Source organism: Xiphophorus maculatus, chromosome 20 (genome assembly GCF_002775205.1).
Source record: "Xiphophorus maculatus strain JP 163 A chromosome 20, X_maculatus-5.0-male, whole genome shotgun sequence".
NCBI lineage: Eukaryota > Metazoa > Chordata > Actinopteri > Cyprinodontiformes > Poeciliidae > Xiphophorus > Xiphophorus maculatus.
Window position 1 is genome coordinate 18,114,555 of NC_036462.1, and position 22,237 is coordinate 18,136,791.

The 22,237-nt window shown below is 37.1% G+C and overlaps 1 protein-coding gene across 10 annotated transcripts in view; it reads left to right on the forward strand.

Annotated features, from left to right (window-relative positions):
* Positions 1-20,273, forward strand: part of LOC102234457 (voltage-dependent L-type calcium channel subunit alpha-1D-like) — a 71,608-nt gene extending 51,335 nt beyond the window's left edge. For 4 of the 10 annotated variants that reach the window (XM_023324490.1, XM_023324493.1, XM_023324494.1 and 1 more), the window contains 18 exons: positions 3,209-3,241; positions 4,075-4,203; positions 4,286-4,351; positions 5,402-5,493; positions 5,585-5,744; positions 6,113-6,240; positions 6,322-6,418; positions 6,511-6,613; positions 6,874-6,975; positions 8,714-8,847; positions 11,067-11,183; positions 12,402-12,790; positions 14,642-14,668; positions 16,288-16,416; positions 16,591-16,730; positions 17,466-17,572; positions 17,732-18,049; positions 18,578-20,272. In XM_023324490.1, the coding sequence (XP_023180258.1) occupies positions 3,209-3,241; positions 4,075-4,203; positions 4,286-4,351; positions 5,402-5,493; positions 5,585-5,744; positions 6,113-6,240; positions 6,322-6,418; positions 6,511-6,613; positions 6,874-6,975; positions 8,714-8,847; positions 11,067-11,183; positions 12,402-12,790; positions 14,642-14,668; positions 16,288-16,416; positions 16,591-16,730; positions 17,466-17,572; positions 17,732-18,049; positions 18,578-18,883 (2,577 nt within the window). In that variant the 3' untranslated portion in view covers positions 18,884-20,272. Of the gene's footprint in view, positions 1-3,208; positions 3,242-4,074; positions 4,204-4,285; positions 4,352-5,401; positions 5,494-5,584; positions 5,745-6,112; positions 6,241-6,321; positions 6,419-6,510; positions 6,614-6,873; positions 6,976-8,713; positions 8,848-11,066; positions 11,184-12,401; positions 12,791-14,641; positions 14,669-16,287; positions 16,417-16,590; positions 16,731-17,465; positions 17,573-17,731; positions 18,050-18,577 lie in introns of all 10 variants that reach the window. The other 6 variants (XM_023324492.1, XM_023324495.1, XM_023324487.1 and 3 more) reach the window with 5 other exon arrangements.
* Positions 20,274-22,237: the final 1,964 nt, after the last annotated feature.

The window sequence follows — 22,237 nt, forward strand, 5'->3', positions numbered from 1 at the left end:
CAGTAATTTAGTTCAAAATGAGAAACTCCTTTGTTAGATAGATTCATTTGCCCAATATATCACATGTGGGCAACAAAGTAAAATATTTTTTTAATGTGTGAAAATTTTATGTGATGGCAAACACATTCCTGACAGATGGTTAGCAGACAGACATTGATCCCCTTCATAAAGAGGGTGAACCAAAGAGGTAATTCCTAAGCAACCTAGTTGTTTACAGGGTACTGTATTCAATCATAATAATGGAAAGTTGAGTGAAATGAAAATGTTTGGGTGTAGAAAAAGGTCCACAAACAGCAGGGGGTAACTGAGGCATTAAGAGGATCTTAAAGCAAAGCCCATTCAAGGAGCAGATTTTGGATCAATTTAGAACTGAGCCATCACAGATACTCAAATCCTGGACATGATGCTGGTACATCCTTTGTGTTAGAGCACTTCTGACCAGAGTTAACAGTATTTAACGTGGGACAATGATAATTTTTTATAGAAATCAAGGTTCCAGAGTGTGGAGGAAAAGTGAAGAGGCACAGGATCCATTTTGCTTTATCTTCAAAGTGACGTTTCCACAAGCAGAGATGTTTAAAACCACAGAGAAGCTGTTGAGGATGCAATGTCATCAAGATCAGAAATACCAAAACAAGTAAATCAGAAAAGCTAAATGCTGCCTTTAGAGGAACCTATGATTCCTGGAAGCATGGATGTATTTTTGGCAGATACTTTTGCAAATCATAATACTTAAATTTCTGAGAAACTAAATTTTGTTAGCTGTCCATCATAATCACCAAAACTAACGCAAGTAAAGTGATGACATGTATCCCTCCCAATCTTTCTTATATCCAAGTTTCACTTTTTCAATGGGTTTAATTAATTTTTATTTACTGAGAGGCACCTGTATCTTGCTTTATCTTCTGTCCCAGCATTTTTCTCAGTTGCTGGCCTCTTCCTCTTCCTCTCTTGTTTTCTCTCTTCCCTTTGTGTCGCTCACCCGTATCTCTCTGCACCGGACTGTGAGAGCGCCCTGCTGTGGCTCTTTAATTTCAGGGCACTACTGGTATGCATGGTTTGCTGCTTTGCTCTGAGGTCACCACTGGCTCTAAATCATTTGAATGTTTTGCGCGTGCAGTGCTACCCCAGCGATGTGGTGACGCAGAACGCATGCTCCATTAACGCTGTGGCCAGGATTACCTAAAGAACCTCCTCGAGCTAATTCTGAGTTGCTTTTATTTTTAGTTAAATCATCTCCGTTTATTTCTGCAACTCATGCTGACGGTTTGTTATGCTGAGGAATTGGAATGACGCCACATCTGTCTGGAGTTTTTTTTTGTTTGTTTTGTTTTCAGTGCTGAGCATTCTAAAAAAAAATCACTTTTTCAGTATTTAATAAAGCTTTCTTCAGTTTTAAAACATCGTTCAGTCCATCCACACCACTTGGTTAATCAGTGTTGTCTTGAACCTTGACCCTTTACAAATGCTTGCTCATGAATCAAAAAGTGTGTGAATGGGTGCAAAACTGTGTGAAAAATATTGAATTTTGTTGTGTAAAAGGATATGCAGTGCTGTGCAGATATCTTGAATAATTTAAGATTTTGCTGCCAAAATGCCAAATTTCTGGGTGTCTTTTTATACATCCTTGATTGATTATTCTACAGGCTCGCAGAAGGTCTATCAGGGTTTTATTTTTAAATCCTTCTTAGCCCAGAACTTGACTATTTTCAGGGATTTTTTCAGCCAATAAATTATTCCACCATAATACAATTTAAACTTTAACCCAAGTTACTGAGTCAAAGTAATTTATTTCATAATTTAATTTCAGACTCATTTTTGTGGAAGTACAGCTAATATGAGAAGATTGTTAGTATAAAGTGTTAAAAGCCCACAGTAAATGAGCAGTAGTCTGTAGTTTAAAAATCTGTCTCCTTCACTCCTGATTAAAGGAGATAAAGATTGTTTCCAGACTTTGAGTCTCAAACCATAAGTCTGGAAAGTTTGGTTTTGTGACTCAAGTTGGAGTCTGAAACTCAAGACTTCATCTTTTAGGGACAATAACAACGACTACAACTTCCAAGGATGTGCATCATTAGGATATTTCAAAGTGTTAATGTCACACAATTCCTCTAGTTTCAGAATGCAATTGGTGAGATCCTCACATGTTTGGGAACCAAGTCTGTCTTTTTGAAATACATTAACAATAACATTGTTACCTTTGCAAAGAGTAGATGTGGCTTTGCATAAGCTGTAGAGTGAAGCTGATTTGAAAGAATAATTGATTGTAGCATTTTTGCAGAGAAGTTTTTATTTTTGTCATACTCTAGTCCACATTGCTCATTCTGTGCCGTCATTAATGAAAAATGAAAAAAAGTAGCAAGAGTCTAAAGAAAAACTGAAATACTTTCTTAAAGCCCAGGGAACCATTTCAAAATATTCCAAGAAAATCTAACATTTGAATAATATGTACTTTGAAACTATCCAGAGTGTGTTACATAGTTATAGATTTGACATGTTAATTTAGTTACCAAACAGACTTGCACATGTTAAGCTGCTTAATTTGTGCCTGCATTAATGAACTATGCTCATATTTCATGGTTTTTGTGTCCAGGAAGATAATTTTTCTGAAGTCCATTTGTCAGAATTTAAAACCAACAGGGGTTTATAATGAAAACACACAAGTCCAGGGTGTGTAAGAGCAGCTTTTATCACATCATCATTTCACAACATTTATGTGAGTTAGGACACTTACCATTAACATTGTTAAATCTCACCAAAGACATCTCTCCATGGTATCCATTTAGTCCCATGAGTAGTGACCGCTACACTGGGGGGTTGTGATAAAGTTGTGTGCCAGTCGTACGTGTTAATAAGTCTTTTATTGTTGTTTGTCACTCTGATGTCTAATTGTTAAGTCCTGCATAATGTTAAGCTGACATCTTGTGTTGTGGAGTGTTTAGTATCTCCATAATTTACTGTTAAGATAATGCCTGCCAGTAAATAGAGTTTCCATAGATAAATACTTGTCTGTCTTTGTCCAAGATAATGCAGGAGACATGTTTGTCCTGTCAGATGAGAAGAGTAGTGACTTTGTGCTGTCTCCGTCTTCTAACTGACATTTGCTGGCGTTTTGTGACAATAACTTCACATGTAACATGTTTGACCAAATATATGTGAGACCTGCAGGCTCTGTCTAAGTCATTAATACAGGTCTTTGATTTTAAAGCCAACGGAGACTCCTCAGGTGGATGAGATGGGGGTAAGATGCTTTGCCCCCCATGTCAGGGCCATGCCATGTTTGGATTTGCATTTCTTTTGTTATTCTGTCTTCTCATCCTTTTTCATCGGTTGCTGATTTCAGCTTCATTTATCTTGTCATTTACATCGTCTTTACTATACTTTTCTCGCATCTATTTCCTTAGTTTGTTTACATATATCCTCAGAACATTGGCTTGTTATTATTCCTAAATGTTTGGAGTTATTTGGAAGAAGGGGTGTCACTCAAACGTGACACTTGTCTTTTGTCGAGTGGGAGTGCCTCTTCACGTTTGTACTGTTGACACGGCTTCATGGTCTCTGCCTCCGTTCTGGCGGCGGGTAGCAACCCATGGATGAGCCTCTGGGATCAGGTCACCCAGCTGTGACCTGTGAACCTCCCGGTCGACCCGCTCGGGTTGGTCCCACTGTGACTCCGCATGCAGTGACTCTGGACTGAGGGTGCCATGCTTGAATAGATATGTCCTGTCAAGTATGGCAAGGTTTTTTTCCAGCATGCCTGCCTCCTTGCTTACTCCCCTTTTTAGGTCTGTACAGGAACAGAGAACATGGCCGTGCTTTGAACACAGACCTGCAGAGACATATCGGCTACAGCTGCACTGCATTACAAACCTTATTACAGTTTTAGAAACTGCCTCCCAGGGCTTTGCTCCAATTTCAGTTAATTTCATGTATAAAAGTGCAGTGCTGCTTTGTTAGCCCATATGTAACTGGTTTGAAGGTCTCCGCTCATCCAGCAAAGCACAGTCAGGCACTCTTGACTCAGCCAATGCAGTGCTAATGTCATAATTATTGAAAATATGTTTTAATCTACAGAACACGGAGGACAGTGCTCGTATCTCCATCACTTTCTTTCGCCTGTTTCGAGTTATGCGGTTGGTCAAACTCCTCAGCAGAGGAGAGGGTATCCGCACATTGCTGTGGACTTTCATTAAGTCCTTCCAGGTGAGGTGGTGTTTATATTCAAACAAAATAAAAAAAATAAAAGTTGACATTACTCCTGTTTTACCTAGTCTCTGTTTTTCAGGCTTTGCCATATGTTGCTCTACTGATAGCCATGTTGTTTTTCATCTATGCTGTCATCGGCATGCAGGTTGGTATAGTTGATCTTTCCCTTATTTTGCCTTTGAAAACTGTGTTTAGTTGGTATTTTATGTGACAAACCAACACAAAATAGTGTGTTTCATAAAAAGGATACACTGACTTTACAAAAATCAGACAAAAGAAGCTTGCATTCGTTAAGTGTATCTTGAATGACTACGTTTTAGGATAATATTATGTTTATATATATGTAAATCTTTTTGCTGTATGTCTATCAGCTTTGCACATTTAGAAAGTGAAGTCCATCCCATTCTTTTTAGCAAAATTGTTAAATCATATTGGATGGACATAATTTCAGAGTAAAAGTTTTTAGTTCTTTCCACAAGTTCTCCATTGGATTTAAGTCCAAACTTAAATCCAATTCTATTGTATAAATGCTTTTGGGTAAACCATTAAATTGTTGCTCTGACTGGGCATTTTCTCATCCTGTTGGAAGGTTAATCTCAACCAAAGCCTCAAATATTTTGCTGCTTTTAACAAGTTTTCTTGCAACATTGTCCCATATTGTTGCCCAGGCCATCTTTTAGCTGCTATGTCCTTTCTGAAGAAAATCCATCCATCCATCCATCCATCCATCCATTTTCTTTAAACCCTTGTCCCTCTTGGGATTGGGAGGGGTGGTGGTGTCTATCTCCAGCGAATTGAACCCAGGACCTTCTTGCTGCAAGGCAACAGTGCTGCCTACTGCACCACTGTGCAGCCCTCTGAAGAAAATCATCACAGCAAAATGTTCCCACTGCCAATTCACCATAGAGATTATGTTCAGGGTGATGTGCAGAGTTAGTTTTGCACCAGATCTAGTGTTTTGATTTTTGTTCAAAGGTTTGAGTCATTGACAGATATTTGATCTGGACTCGACATAAAGGCCAGATTTATGAAAAGAATAACAAACATATGTTACTGTTGTCCTCTTGTCTGCATTCACAATAACGTGACAAAATGTGGAAAAGTTTAACAGGGATGAATAATTTTGCAAAACACTGTGACTCAATGTGACAAAGAGTTGGTCTAACTTAATTTCCAATGACATTTCTGTTTTTAGGTTTTTGGAAAGATTGCCATGGTCGATGGAACACAAATTAACAGAAACAACAACTTCCAGACCTTCCCCCAGGCTGTGCTCCTTCTTTTTAGGTGTGTTATCTGCAGCCTATAGAAAAATACCTTTGGTTTTTACACTTTCTGGATGTTTAATATGCATCTGTTTTGTCTTCCTGCTTTCCAGGTGTGCCACAGGTGAGGCATGGCAGGAGATAATGTTGGCCTGTATGCCCGGGAAACTGTGTGACCCAGAGTCTGACTACAACCCCGGGGAGGAGATGACTTGTGGCAGTGGATTTGCAATAATTTATTTCATTACCTTCTACATGCTCTGTGCTTTCTTGGTACATACATTTTCTTTACCGTGTTTAATTTCAGTTAGTTATATTACTCTTTTCTTGACAGCAGGCAACAAGCACAGCAAGTGTTTGTGCTTGTCCTGAACAAGCACAAACACACAGGGGGAATATTTTATTTTTTCTGCATAAAATAGCAAAGGTTTGCCTTAAAACTTTATTTGCAATGTGTTCACTCTTAAACAAAGCATTTAATGATGCCATAGTGAGCAACTTTCAGTACAAGTTAGTCATGTTTTACATGAATGGCAGCCATTCACAGTTTGGGTGATTTTTTTTACAACCATAAAATATGACAACAATATGTTGTAAAGGTTATGATACACTTTTCAAACTACTTTGTCCAATTCATGCAGATCATCAATTTGTTTGTGGCCGTCATTATGGACAACTTTGACTATTTGACACGAGATTGGTCAATTCTTGGTCCTCACCACCTTGATGAATTTAAGAGGATTTGGTCAGAGTATGATCCTGAGGCAAAGTATGTATATTGTTCCAAATATCAACTTTCTATCAAACTTTGGCTCTTTAACTTATTAAAGTGCTGTTTCTTGTCGTGCAGAGGAAGGATCAAACATCTAGATGTGGTGACTTTGCTTCGTCGTATCCAGCCCCCTCTTGGTTTTGGTAAACTGTGTCCTCACAGAGTAGCATGCAAGGTCTCTTTTTCTCTGTTCCTATTCATTAATGTTACTGAGAAAAAAAATAAAGTTTTTCATGTTAAAAATCTGCTTCTGCTTGACTTTTTCAGCGGTTGGTGGCCATGAACATGCCTCTCAACAGCGATGGGACGGTCATGTTTAATGCTACACTGTTTGCCCTGGTGCGCACAGCTCTGAAAATAAAAACTGAAGGTACGAACTTCACATGAATAATTTTGTATGACTTTATAGCTATGAAGGGAAAGAAAAAGGATGAAAGGTTTTCAAATATTTTATAAACCGCCTCTGAGAAATATTTGTGGCATTTATTTTATCTTGCATACATTATCGTATAGATGTTTGCACATTGTTAGGCACTTTATTGTTCCAATAATTCATCTTGACACAGAGTTTGTTGTCAAGCTGTAATTTTTGGCAGGATTGCTGGTTTCTCAGTGTTTTCTGTGATTCAGGTAACCTGGAACAGGCCAATGAAGAGCTGCGGGCCGTCATCAAGAAAATCTGGAAGAGAACTAGCATGAAGCTGCTGGACCAAGTGGTGCCTCCTGCTGGTGGTTAGTGGAACTGAATCTTACTTGTCAATAAACTCGTACTTAATAAACGCCATGTAGAGAGGGACACAAACATAAACACAATTTGCAGCCATGCTGTTCACATGTTATTACTAAATGTTCTCATATGAAAGTGTGTTTGATGAAGACAAACCAATTTGTATCTGCTCTGCTCATGTTCTCCTGGTTGTCCTCTCAGCAGTTCGTCTTTTATATGTGTATTTTGTCCACACTCCTTCCTCCTGCCCTGGATGCTGATGGAGACCACTGACTATCTGCTGGGCTTTGGGCTGCATGGCCTTGTAGACCAATGTGCAAATGCATGCTTTCTCTCTGTCTCTTTCTCTAACTAATACTCTCTGTCCCCTCTCTCTGTCTCTTGCTCTCTGACTCGCTCCGTTGTCTGAATTTCTTGTCTTTTACTCGCCGCTAGAGCTTTTACAGCTTTATTCTCCTCTCACATATCTCTGTATCCAAAAACTCTGTAGCACTTCAGAATATTCTGAAGCAGTTCTGTTTTAGGGTGGTGGCATGGAACTAGTGTTGCCTCTCTGTCCAATCTTTGTCCCCAGCGTGCTTGTTCAAAGTGACTCAGACCCCTGCTTCAGAATGATTCTCACGCTCTCTCACACACACACTTTAGTTCTGCAAAGACATAAAAAAAAAAAACAATGCAAGAAAACATCCATGCACAGCTTTCAACGTAGTATGCAACGTTAATACTTTTTAGTATTAGGCATACATTGTGAAAAGAGATCTGTCGACATGTATGATGCTCAAAGTAGATCTGCATGTTTGCATGTGCAAACGTAGAACATTTATTTGCAGTGGGTTGGAACACCTTGTTGCCTTCTAGTGAAAATAGCATATAGTTTAAACAAATTGGGTAAAAGTATTTATAATAAGTAAATGTAATGTAGTCTAGATGACATTATGACAAAACAGGAAGATCCTACTGCAATGGTTCATAAACTTGGCTGACCTTAAACGTGCTCTGAAAAAACTTTAGTATCATTTATTAAGAAGTTGACTTGTTATTATTCTAGCTTACACTATGAGGAAGGACAAAGTGTAACCATTTTTGTTTTACATTTTTGTTGCTTGTAATTACTAAACTAAGATCTAAAAGTAGTTTTAAATTGTAAAAAAGCAACAGATTTGTTGGATCAACAGCTAAATCCAGTAATACTTAACATTTTACAATGGCTTCTGCATTGATGACACATAAAGTCCTTATAGGAGTTCAGACTTTCGGAATCAGTGATGTAAAGGAATAGAAGCAGGTTGTGTATCTGTGTCCATAATTGTAGATAAAACACAGATTCATCCCATTAGTTAAGGCGCCTTTCATTGTCTGAGTGATTACTACTTCAAAGTTGAGCAGAAAGTAAAAGAAAAGACAATAACCTCTGAGCTGATATTCACTTACAAATACAGCCAATTTAAGACTTTTGACCAATACTATGCATTAATATGTTAAATTTACCTTTAAAAGCAATTCACATGCAAAAACATATTCAAAAACGTTTTTCCCCATTTTATAATTGTCAGGCAATTTCGGGTGGTCCACAGTTTATACACTATCAGTATAAATGTGTCTGACACACTGAGAACGCCTCTTCCATGCTTAGCTAAAACCTCAAAGGACGTGGGGGGAGGAAGGTCTCTCCTTCTCCCTCCCAGGCTGCTGAGTGTCGTGACCTGCTGACACAGGAAGCATTTGTGTGGTCTGTTCACTCAGATGATGAGGTAACCGTGGGGAAGTTCTATGCCACCTTCCTGATACAGGACTACTTTAGGAAATTCAAGAAACGTAAAGAGGAAGGCCTGGTGACTGCACACCCTTCCCAGAACAACACAGCCATTGCCCTGCAGGTGAGTGCTTATGTGTTTCTGTGAGAGAATGATCTGTGTGTGTGCGTGTCCGGGTGGGTGTGTGTGTGTGTGTGCGTGTCCGGGTGTGTGTGTGTGTGCGTGTCCGGGGGTGTGTGTGTGTGTGTGCGTGTGTGTGGAATAAGAAATGATCAATAAAAACTTTGAGAATGGATGTAATAAAAATTAAATCAAGTCTGTAACATGTCTTTTTATGCATTTCACTCAGATATCATCAAGTATGCTAATGTCTATGATTTATGATCCAGCAGGGCGTTCATGATCTTGGTGTACAGTATGAATTTGTTCCTGTGGTTTATGTGTCTCTAATTTGTGCCTTTGGTCCTCCCGTGTCTTTACATATCATACATGTTCATGTTAAGCATGTATCATTGTCTCGAGCACCACTTCATGGGTTTTCTGTGCATCACAGTTCACTTCTCATATAGTTCACAAAGCTTTGGCTATTTATTTTAATTTACTATGTTGATATATGGCTTAGATATTTCCATATATCTTGTAGTGCACAGTGTATAACATGACGTACACACCATATAGTTTCTTTATCACTTTGTATTGACAGGTGGAAAGTCATTTTATCATGCAGAGGAGAGGTCTGGAGGGAAAGTTGCTGCTGGGGAACTACAACACTCACTTTGCCACTAAATGTCAGGAAGGACACTAGATTTAAAAATCTTTATTTTTTTATTTTTTCATATCTTTTGGAGTAAGCTGCACAAGGCTGTTTGATTACATGTGATCTAACAAACAATGTTTAGTTCAGTCTAATGGGAAAACCCACAGATTCTTCAATCACAAGCTTTCCCTCCTTATCAGCAGGAATCGGTACAAATTTATCTGGAATGCCATCGGTGACATCCTCAGCTTCAGCTTAACTTGTCAGCTATCTTCTAAATGATACTTTTAAAGCTGGGGTTCTTACCTTTCTCTTAGATGCCTTTAGAGAAAGTGACGTTTTGAATTGTAAAGTGGAGCTATCGGGTTGACAGACCAGCAATCCTTCCAAAGCAGATTTATGGCATCTTAAATATTCTTTAATCTGTAAAATTTATGTAATAGTATTTCATGCAAACACTGTTTTATGAAATTCTCCTTTGGACCATTACATTGGATGATAACTTACACAACTGTTGAGGTATTTGTTCCACAATTCAACGAAGTTTCATATGTCATATTTCTGTGAACGAGTGCACCTGAATTAATAGCCAGTTGCTTTCCCAGACTGAATTAATGTGGCTCCCAAATGTTTTAAGTTTGAATTAATTTTTAAAAGTCTAAAGAATATTTGTCAAATGTTCATGTGTTGAATGAAGGCGGAGGAAAAGCAGTTAAGGATTTTAATTCATATTCTACAAGTTTCAAAAACGTTTGACTTCCCTTGGACTTGATCTTCAGGTAATACAGATATACACCGCACATATGCAGCACTGCCAAGAAATTTACTGAAACTTTTCCTATAATACACAGCAGCACTCTGGATATTTTAAATTTTCTCTTTTGCTTGGATGTGATTGATCAGATAATTAGAACCACAGTCTAAAGGGCTGTGATCAAAGCTTAGTTCAACAATTATTTCAGGTTTTAAAAATGTGTCGGAGTTTAGTTTTGTTTTAGGGAAGATCCATTCCAACATATCTGCTTCAAGAATGAGATATATTAATGTGTTTCTGTTTGAGCTTTCATAAAATCTGACTTAAAACGAATATTGCTAAGCCAGTTATATTTGGCATTGGCAAATAAGTCTAAGATTTTTATATTTACATAATAGCTAAAATTAGCTGTAATCCTTTCAAGATCATGTAAGAAAGAATCACACAAGTCGCATAAGAGAAACAACTAAAGGCTTTACTTTGTTCTGAAACTGAATTTCCAACAAACAGAATGTGGATGTCAGAAACCTAACGCAATTACTCTGTTTTATGCTAAACACTAAAGCTGTAAATTTCACTCAAAAACTTTTTGAAAAATCTTGTTTCTATTTGAGACATGTTCGGTAGATATTTCTCAACGTATCAAAAAACAAACACTTGTCTCTGTCTCTGTGTTGTCATCACCTCAGTCTGTGAGAGTTGTAAATGTCAGGTGCTGCACAGCCTAGGTGTGTGTATGCTTAGTATGTGTGGTGACTGTGACTGTCCAGTTGAGCTGTAAGATGAACGTCCCGGCCTTCGCGCTTAGGCCTGTTGTTGTCATGATTACAGGCTGGCCTTCGCACGCTGCATGATATTGGGCCTGAAATTCGCCGAGCGATATCATGTGACCTGCAGGATGACGAGCTAGTTGACTTTATTCCAGAGGAAGACGAGGAAATTTATAGGGTAAATGATTTAACCCTGCATGAGGGGGGAAATGTTTGGTGCAAAATTTAGGTTTTTGGTAATGTGTCGGTTTGTGTTTTACTGATAATGCACAGTTTACATGTAGCTGCAAATGTACATACAAAATATTTAAAATCTAAGTTTAACAGCCTTTGCAAACTGTAAATGTTTGTTTTCCTTTGCTTTAGATGTGTTTTCTACTTTTTTCTAGGCATGGGCCAGTTTTCAGTAAAAACTTATGTCACGATTTTAAAAAGCTAAACTCATGGCAAACATTTACCACTTCTTCCCTACCTGTTAGTTTCCACAGAAGCATAAAAATTGACAAATGTTTATGTAAAACCTAATTATTTTATATAATAGACTAAATTAAACTTTCAAATGAGACAGAGATCATTTATCTAGTTTAATAATAGCAGATTTTTTGTGTATATGTGCTTTATAACTTAAACTCATAAACAGTTAGATTGTTGTCCATTTTTAAATGTCCAAATGTGTTTTGTTGCTGAGCTTAAATTGCAAATTTTGTCTCAGACATTAACCAAGAGGGTCTCTTGCATTTTTTCCAGTTTAAAGAAAATAAAGTCCATTTCTTAGTGAAAACTGATAACTGAGTTTGTAAAACAAACTCAGTTATCAGTTCATAACAATTTATGAGTTCGAACTTGTTGTCTCGTTCTCTGGTCTTTAAACATGAGGTTGAATCTAGATTTTGATCAGTTAATAGCTGCCACTGATTTTATGCAGTACCTGTCTGTGTTATTTTAGTCATAAGTATGTGCATCAAAGCCAAAATACCTAAGAAATATGGTAATATTACCCTAAAGTTTGCAGTGATGTAACAGTAATATGCTGTTGTACTTTGTGATATATTTAAGCAGAAATTATAGTTGTATTTATTTTAACAGAGTTCAGTTGTGCCATAAATTGTATATATTTTTGTATTTAAAATACTAATACACTAAAACTCTGGTATTTTCTAAATCATAACATCAATCTGGCCCATGCCTAGGTTCTTGCTTCCATCAGTTGTAATAATCTCAACAGTGCTGTCATTTTACTCGCATATCATGTCATGAACCAGCTTTTAAGCCTACTTTTGCACACATAACTCTTGAAATGACACCAGTTTTCCAGCTAATCAATGTCAGTCTGTTTCTCAGCTGTTGTATGGGAGTAAGAAGCTCTTGTGGTTTTGCTTTGGACGTTCTTCTGCAGCGTAACGGCGGCCTCTTCGGCAACCACCTAATGAACGGCGGCCATCGGCGAGCAAACGGCCATCAAACCAACACCACACAGCGCCCCCTGCAGGTGCAGCCCCCGCCTCATTATGCTCACATGGAGCAGCCAGTGGGGCGTCTTTCTCGAGCTAATGCAATGGCTCACCCCAACCACCATCATCACCATCACCACCATCATCACCGCCACCACAACTCCTATGGCAAATCTCCTAAATCCACCAACATCAACTTGAACAACGCCAACATGTCCAGTCTGCCCAATGGAGGACACCATATCTACTACGAACGCGCTCCTCCAAACGGATACCCAGGTTTACGCACCTCCTACTACGACTATAACAAGCCACGGACGCCCCAGGGTCAAAGGTAGACATGTTGATTTTTAACCCTGAGATAAATTACAGCATGGAATGCACAGCTTGTCCCATGTTGGGTTCCCATCATTGTCCCTGTCTTTTTGAACCTTTGTTCACACCAATTTTTAATATAAAAGTATGGATAGAATTACAAAAATATAAGAGGAGAAATCAGGCCTAGATTGCTGTTGCTGTTATGTTTTCTTCTTCAGACACTTCCTTGGTGTCTTTTGCTCTGAAACTACTAGAAAAAACGAGAGACAAAACAGTTGAACATTCAAATAAGAGGTTGGCATTTCAGCTGTTACTATGGTTGATGTCGTGTTTAGAAACAAAAGATATCAGCCTTTGTGTGATAGAGTTCTTATTTTTGAAGTGAGCACAATTATTGACACTTATAACCAAAAGGTTTCTATTGTCAACCAAAAACTGGTCAAATACTGAGTTTTACATTGACCATGTCTATTTGAAGAATGACCAGTTCAATTTATTTAAAGCCTCCCAAGCTTTTTCTCAGAAATGAAAATTCCAGTTGCTTTCTGATTTGTCATCCAATTAATCCTAATCTGTTCCCTTTAAGAAATCCATGCACAAACCATTTTGTATTTAAGTTTTTAATTGCATATAACTGTAATTCTCTCTTTTAAAGTATTAAGAATTTCACAAATTTATGGGGCTCATGTCATTTAATTTAATTGCAAATTTTCTAATAGCTTTTTTTTTTTTTTTTTACTTTCATGAATGAAAACGTTGGGTATAAAAGGCCAAAACTGCTGTGGAGTAACCAACTGCAGTCAAAACCTAAAAATTGTCACAATAACAGAAAGTAATTGTTTTTTTTTGTCATCTTGATGCAGTCTTTACAAGTCAAAATTTGCAACTAAATGTACAATATTAATTACTCTGATAGTTGAGTACCCAAGCTATCCAGTGTGGCAGCAAAGCTTTTTAACGGCATCATGTCTTTAGTTATTCACAGTTTTGACCTCTGGTTGATGACAGATTCCTTAGTTTTATTAAGGCATTAGAAAAACTTTAGAAGTGCCACAAATTATCACTTCATTCATAATAATTGTCTCATAATTTACATCTTTATATTAAGTCATTCTGAAGCCTTTTGGATGCTAGAATAAAGTGGATCAAAATTATCATCAGGGAAGCAGAAATGCTGATCTCTTCTTTCATGTTCATCTTTTTACAAAAATCTAAATGTTTTCATTGTATATCAGAAATATATATATTTATATTTTTTGCTCTTCCTCTGGTCTTAAAGGGAACTACAACAAAGATTTAAAAAAAAATCATATTCTGTATGCAAAGAGCTCAGTCGGTGTTATAATATTTTTATCAGCCTGTTGATCAAATAATGAATCACAAGCCTTTGTTTTCAGAATGAATTTAATCAGTGACCAACATCGTATTATTCATATATTATGTTTACTTCGCTGTTGTAACATTTGAAGAGTTTCTCTTAACCCTAAATAAGGTTGAAGAGCAATTTAATTACTTTGTCTTTATGCATAAAGAATACGTTTTATTTAATGAACAGAAAAAGCTGAACTGCCCTACAGCATCATTCTCTGTCCTCTTCATACATATGAGAATGCTGTATACGTTTCATATTCTGTATGAGATTATATATATATATATATATATATATATATATATATATATATATATATATATATATATATATATATATATATATATATATATATATACAGAATATAGATATATATAGATATATATATATGTGTGTGTGTGTGTCTGTCCTCCTCCTCCACCCTATTCTCTTTGTTCTCCCTTTCTCCTTCCTAACTAAACTGCTTTCTCTCAATCATCCCTCTGCTCTCTTGGACAGAAGGCGCTACTATGAGACGTATGTTAGGTATGTTGTTTTATTAGGCTTGGTTTCAGCTTTATGTCTAAAAGGCATTAAATGGGCTATTTTTCTTTCATTATGACATGGACGGCTGCACTCTTGCTAAGTCCGTAAAATATGGTGAATATTTCCAGTTTTGTGTCTGAATCCACTTCAGCTATAGATCAGTTCTGTCAAAGACATACATTATGATTTAATATAAACATCAGTGGTTGAAATATGAGCCATGTTATTCCTAAATGCCAATATCTCCCAGGTTATTGAAAGAATATACTAGAACAAGATTAGCAATAAATTTTAGTTTGACATCACAGGTTCTTTTTTGCTTTATTGATGTGGTTTTTCCCTAAAATTAGTCAGTTTATTATTACATTGCAAGTATGATCAATCTATTGAAATATTGTCATTATTCAGTCTAATTAAATTTTACTTTGAATGTTCACAAAACCATTGATATTTTATAATAATATTTTGCTGAGTGCAGCTATTTTGAAATAAGTCATTTCACAATCCTTAAAGAGCAAATGTCTTCTATTAAATTGCGTCTGCTGTGTTACAGAAAACGTTTGGCAACAGTGTCTCCCTATAGGTTTATAAATGATTAATTAATGCTTAGTAAAAAATGAATCCAATTTAATAAAAATGAGTTAATAGTGAGCATGGGCAGAAACACAAAATAGGATCAAATTGAGTTTACTGTCAAAGAGCAGTCTTTTTTTAAACCATTCAGGTCAAAACATGATAGAAATTATTTTGTTCTTGTATTTCTGGTTCTGAATTTATTTTTATTTTAATCTCAATTGTTCAAAAACATACAAGAGAGTTCACGCTGTCATTACTTATTAAACAAATGTTTATAATCCTCAATAATCTGAAGTAATGCTTTAAAGAAGATTGTGTCAAAAGTTTCATACAGAGTTGTAAGGAAACAATAAGGTCATAAAGGCAACACCTATTTCAAGTTATTGCTATTAGAGGTCATCAGGTTAACATAGTTTTTCTCACACAGCATTTATTTGATGGTTTAAATTTTTTTAGTAGATACTGACAGAGATTTAGATTTAAAAATGTATTAATCTTGTAGAATAGATCATTTTAATATATCCTGATATCTAAATCCTTCGATTTGAACAAATGATGTACTTGCGCTTTCCTTATTCTGTAAATTGCTCACAAAAACATATCAAGGAGAAATCAGTATAATTATTTACGGTTTGTTTTGTGACTTAACATACGTTCTCCTTTAAATATTGGTTACAAATTTTGGAGTTATGTAAATTGGCCATAATCCCGATCCTGTGATCTTCAGGAAGCAAAAAGATGGACTGACTTTGAGCAAACCTCAGGGTCCATTATTTCACAGCACATTAATATAACTTTGAGCAAAATTTTATTAATCACTAAAACTTTTCATATACACTATTATAAAAACACAATTTAATTCATCTAATGGTGAGCGTAATGTAAGACAACAGATGATTTCAGATCTTGAAATGTCTTTTTACGTGGTAAATATTTTGAAGGGTTGCCTCTGGCTTTGCTGTCCCCTAAAAGGCTTTGGTCTGCATGACAACGCATGGCCGTTGTAAAAGCAGAGTGAACACAAAAACCCTTTTGTCCCTCAGGTCCCAGAGAGGAGACGGCCATCACCCCATCATCCGCAGGGAAGAGGAGATTGATGAGGATCGCTTCTCTGGGGAATATTACAGCGGAGAGGAGTTTTACGAGGAGGACAGCATGTTGTCAGGGGACAGGTGCAACTTTGTCTTACTTTCTCGTTATTATGGTGTTGATTACAGGGCGACAATGTGGTCACTGAGGTTTTAAGTTCTGTTTTATTTCGCAAGCATCCAACTGCATGTCCCAACGATATTTGGCTGCTGTTTGTGCAGCTTTCTAAGGAGAAACATTTTCATCTAAACCTGCAGATATCAGACCAGTGACACGGAGTATGAAACTCCGAAAGGCTACCATCACCCTGACAGTTACTATGACGATGATGAGCAGCCTCTCTACCGGGACTCACGGAGGTCACCAAAGAGAAGACTGCTTCCTGCCACACCTCAAGGTACTGCATGATCCTATCGATGCACAAAACTTACAGTTTGCACTGTTGGGATTTCCGAACAAATTTATGTCCAATATTAAGCAAAATGCTTCAACAAGTCCTCATGTAAAGTCTTTATATATTCTTATTAATTACAACAACTTGATAATGCTATGATTATAACATCTACATAATAAAAACAACAGCATATGAAAGAAAATAACTGACTAGAATAAGTAGTAAATTAAAAATATGTATGTTTCAATTTAGAAATGTATTTGGAAATATGCCACTAATTAATAAAAATATAAAATCAAACCAAATACTTATCAACATTTTAAAAACACGTCTAACATAAAATATTAATATTTTTTATTGCGTGTTTGTTTTTAGATCTGAAATAATTAATTTTGAAATACATAACTTGCTTTAATAAGATTTTTGAATATATTTCTAAAATGTCAGTTTATTTAAAAACAGGCATTTTCCTAATTTTGTTTTCTTGTTGTGAAAAAGCGTACTTTTCCGCATTAATTTTAACTACTTTGTTTTAAACAGTGACGTAATTGTTTGCTCCTTAAGTAAAAGTCTTAGTTAATAAAATTTTTCATGCATTGTGGAGAAAAATATTAGCCTGTCTGCAACAAATTTTCATTCCCAAACGAAAAAATAGGAAATAAAACGTCTTTTGGATGAATAAAAGTTCCACATTTTTGAATGATTTGTGTAATTCCACTTTTTGTTTCATTCGTTCAGGTCACAGAAGGCCTTCCTTTAACTTTGAGTGTTTGCGCAGACAAAGTAGCCAGGATGAGCTTCCACATCAGCGTACTGCTCTACCACTGCACCTTATGCAGCATCAGGTAATTATTGTCTGTTTTCATTTTGTGTTTCAAACAAATACTACATTTCAGTCGTAATTCTGACAGACATAATCTCTTTAGATGGTCTTGGACCAGAGCTGCCATGTTTCCCGTCTGCATGCATGTAGAGCAGAAATGTCTAATCTCCTCACCACTCAGGTAATGGCTGTAGCAGGCCTGGACTCCAGCAGAGTCCACTGCCTCTCCCCCACCCGCTCCACTCGCTCCTGGGCCACCCCTCCCGCCACCCCAGCCAGTAAAGACCAGTCGCCATACTACACCCCCCTCATCCGCGTGGACGGTCCACACAGGGAGAGCATCTCTGGCAGCCACGTGTCTGTGCGCAAGAGCTCCTGGTACACAGACGATCCAGAGTATTCCCAAAGGACGTATTCGCCCATCCACCTGCAGGTTCCCCCGGAGTACCACCACCAGTACCACCAGAAGAGAGGCAGCGCCACCAGCCTTGTAGAAGCGGTCAGTTTCAAGCCGGTTTTATCTTGTTTCAAATCCAAACGTGGATGTATTTTATTAGGATTTTATGTGACAGATGAACAAAGAGCAGCAAAAATTAGAAATTTACACGATTTTCTAATTTAGATAATAATCTGAAATGTGTAAAATGCATTACAAGTTAACTTGTAATGTTAACATAGCCACTATCTATTACGAGATGGTTTAAGTTAATGCATATTCATGTGTTAGCATGGCCTTGTCAAAGTCCACACCTAAATCTAACTGAGAGTAGGTGGCAAACTTAAAAAGTGACGTTCACAGATGCTCGTTTTGCAATCTGATTCAATTGAAAGAAAAATAAATCAACACGAGTGATCGCCTGTGATTCCACTGCTTTGTTTTTGTTGAAAGTAAGAAAGTTTAAGGAACGCTAATACAATTTTAACAAACTTTAGTTTTAGTAGAATTGTGAAAAAATGACATCATTACCTTTTGTTATTCAGACTGCAAAAAAACAAAAAAAAAATTCCTTCCCTTTCTGCACTACAGGTTTTGATATCAGAGGGTCTCGGGAGATACGCCAAGGATCCCAAGTTTGTTGCTGCCACAAAGCACGAGATAGCAGATGCATGTGAGATGACAATAGACGAGATGGAGAGTGCAGCCAGCCACCTGCTGAGCGAAGGGATCGCTCCCGGCATCAACGGGGTCAACGTGTTCCCCCTTCTGGCCCCCAGGGATTATGAGCTGCCGGACACCGGAGCCAGTTACAGTGACGAGGAGCCAGAGACCGAACCCAGAGCTCCTTACGAGGAGGACCTGGCAGATGAGATGATCTGCATTACGACTTTATAGCATTAGCTGGAGGGATCTGCAGATCTGACTGGGTACAATCTAGAACATTTAAATAAAAAATTAAAATTTTAAAAAAGAAATGCATCTGTTGGCTCCGACCAAAAGTAGTGCCTTTTACACAGAGCAGAAAAAAAGGCATACGGGAGGAAGAAGCGCCATAGAAGTCCTGAACGTTTAAATCTCCTCCTGCCAGCAGAGGAGGTGAGAGACTGAAACTCTCTGAGGAAGATCTTCACCTGGAGGGAAAACAGCCTGCAGCCGACTGGAGGCCAGGCCACTGACGCCAGGGAGAGAGAGAGAGAGACGCTCTGCAGGGCGGGTCTCTACGGGTGATGACAATCAGATGTATGATGTCATTACCTCAGTCACTTTATTAAGGTTCGGCATATCATGCAAGTTTTCAATGCAAGCATAGTGAGTCATATCTAGAGATGTAGTCTTAAGAGGAAAATCAGAGCCTGATCCGTTTGTTGTTTGAGGCGGGTTGTCTAAGGGTCGCTGGAGCTAATCGAAAATGTCGAGTCGTAACAGATTATGCAGGAATTAACTGTCCTACTTTTAGCATCATTCAGCTTTAGTTGTGTGTGTTTAAAGAAACAAAAGCATTTGGAGTAAATGCACTAGCAGGCAGGTTATTTTAAACATTTAAGAATAGCCTGGTTAATACTTCTTAGTTGATATGCTGTAAATTGTATAATATAACAAGAGAAACTTTGTAAAGAGATAACTCTATATTTTGTAATTATGTATCATTTAAAAGATCAGCAATATGAACCCTTGTGACTCCTGTTATTCTATAAAAGGAAACTTGCATTATTTTAATGAGGTACTATGATATTTAAACGCCTTTTGTTTTTTGCTAATATGCACACTTTATTTTGCCTATAAAACATTTTTTAGACGCTCTACTATGGTTACACACCTGCACAATATATTCAAATGACTTCCTAAAATGGGGTGAACATATGTTGGTTTTTGCAAAGCGGAGCATTTTCTGCAGTCGAAGTGACGCGGCTGTCTGAGGAGTACTTTTGTTTGGATATTTTGTGTCGTGTGTACATGAATTTAAATGCATCCATGCATAAACATTGCTGCTTTTTTTGTTGGTTTTCGAATCAAACTTTAGTTTGTCAGCCCCTGATGAAATGCCTTTTTTGCTGCTGAAAGAACTAAAACTTGGATAAATTGATATTTGTGCGGCTCATGCTGGGCTTGGTATAAAACTCCCCGCTCCACAGGGACTTCTCTGCCTTTATGTACCGTGTTTTGCAAAAAATTTTATGCCCTTTGAATGTTTTCACATTTGGACACATTTCAATCAATGACCTCCATGTTTTAATTTTTTTTTTTTTTTTTTTTATGTGATAGACCAAAACAGCTTGGTTCATAGTTGTGAAGTGGAAGGAAAATTAGACGTGGTTTTATTTTTTCTTCACATAAAAATCTGAAATGTATAAAATGCATTTGTATTCAGACCCGATGAATCAATACTTTATTGAAAAACCTTTTGCAGCAATTAGATTAGAATTGAATTCACAGTGCAATGTCGCAATAGCATCTCAATTGAACTTAAGTCTGGAATTTGACTTTCACTAATGTTCAATAAAAAGCATCTGAGATGTTTAGGTAACAGATGAATTAATACAGAGATTAAATTACGCACAGATGAACTCTATTTACCATTAATAGGTGACTTCTGAAGGCTATCGGTTGAACTAGATTTGTTTTAGGGACACCAGAGCAAGAGAGGCTAAATTTTACCTGGTCAACGGCCAAAGAATTGTCTGGGGTTTTTTAACTGTTTTAGGATAATTTTGATGTGCTGAATCCAAAGACCACAGTGGTTTTGCTCAATCAGGTCAACTTTCTGAACTATGGATGCAACATGAATGCATCAGAATGCATGACTTGTTCTAACAAATGGATCGGTTTCCTGAGAATCTGGGATCAATGATTGATGAGATGGAGAATTTCAATTTACATGTAATTACCCTTACCAGTGATTATTATTCAATTTACAGAAATACAACTTTGCAACATTTAATTTAGAAAAGGGTTTTTTTCTCCTCAAACCTTTTTTGAATGAGAAATATTAACAAAAATGAACTAATAATTTCAAAAACAGGAATCAACTTAGTCAGAAGATCAGATTTCTCTAAATCAAATTAGAATAAAATCCTCACCTGATTGAGAAAAATTGATGTAATTTTTGGATTCAGCGGTACAAAATAATCCTAATTCAGTTGAAAAAGCATAGACAACTTCCAAAAAACATTTTTTTATAACCCAGTGTTATTATTTACTGAGTGGAAATAAACAATTCCTTCCTCTTCACATGAGCTCCTTCGTGTTGGTCTGTCACACACCGTTGGAAAAAAATACACATTTCTTGTTGTGATGTGACAAAGTGTGAATAACTTCAGTGGGCATGAATACTTTTTCAAGGCTCTACGGTTTGTGAGGGCTTGCGGCTGCAGGCCAGTGAGGCTCGTGTTCACGGTGGAACAGCAGGGGGCGAACTGGTGCCAGAAAGGTTGGGAGGCGCAAAGCAATAACCCCGTCTGTACCCTTTTCTCTTTCCTCACCTGGTTTCTTGCATACAGTTTATACCTCGTTGGCAACGTTGACGACATATCATTGTGTCAACATATCTGTTCGCACAGCGTGGAGACTTTAAATGAGTTTTACTGCGGGGTGTGCTTTTTCCCCCCCTCATAACAGCTCAATTTCTTCTGTGTTTCATCAGTTATCATTCCCAAGTCCGTGACATACTGGACTGAATAAACAATAGTGTTTCTTTCAAGTATCAAAACGTAGAGTTGAACTTTCCACAGATGATGTTTAAAGTTCCTATGACGTGTTGCTCATGAGCACTTGATTCGTCGGTGGGTGTACTCTCAATCTGAATGCTGTCTTGAACGTTGAGGTTTTCCACTTTGTGTGCACATTGAAAGGGCTCTTTGAATTGTTTGTGAGTTTCAAACAAAAAAAAGTGTGTTCTAGTCCTTTTTGTTGGTGGCTAAAAGGACCAATGCACATAAAAGGCACATTGTACTATTTGTAGCAATTACAGAACTAATGAACTGAAGATATGCATTATTTTGTAAAGACTTTTAAAAAGTTGTTTTGAAACTAAAGATAAAGAGAACTTACTTTTACCTCATGTCAGGGAATTCCTGAGAAAAGAAAATGATTTGGTTAAGTCTATACCAATGGTATTTAAATATTAGCACATAGTTGTTTGTCTTTGCACAAGTAAATGTATAGTGCTTTTTGTTTCTCCTTTTTCTAAACAGATTTGTGTATTAAGGTGAGACGATTTTTGTACTTTTTGTGAACGTGCATATGGTTTAG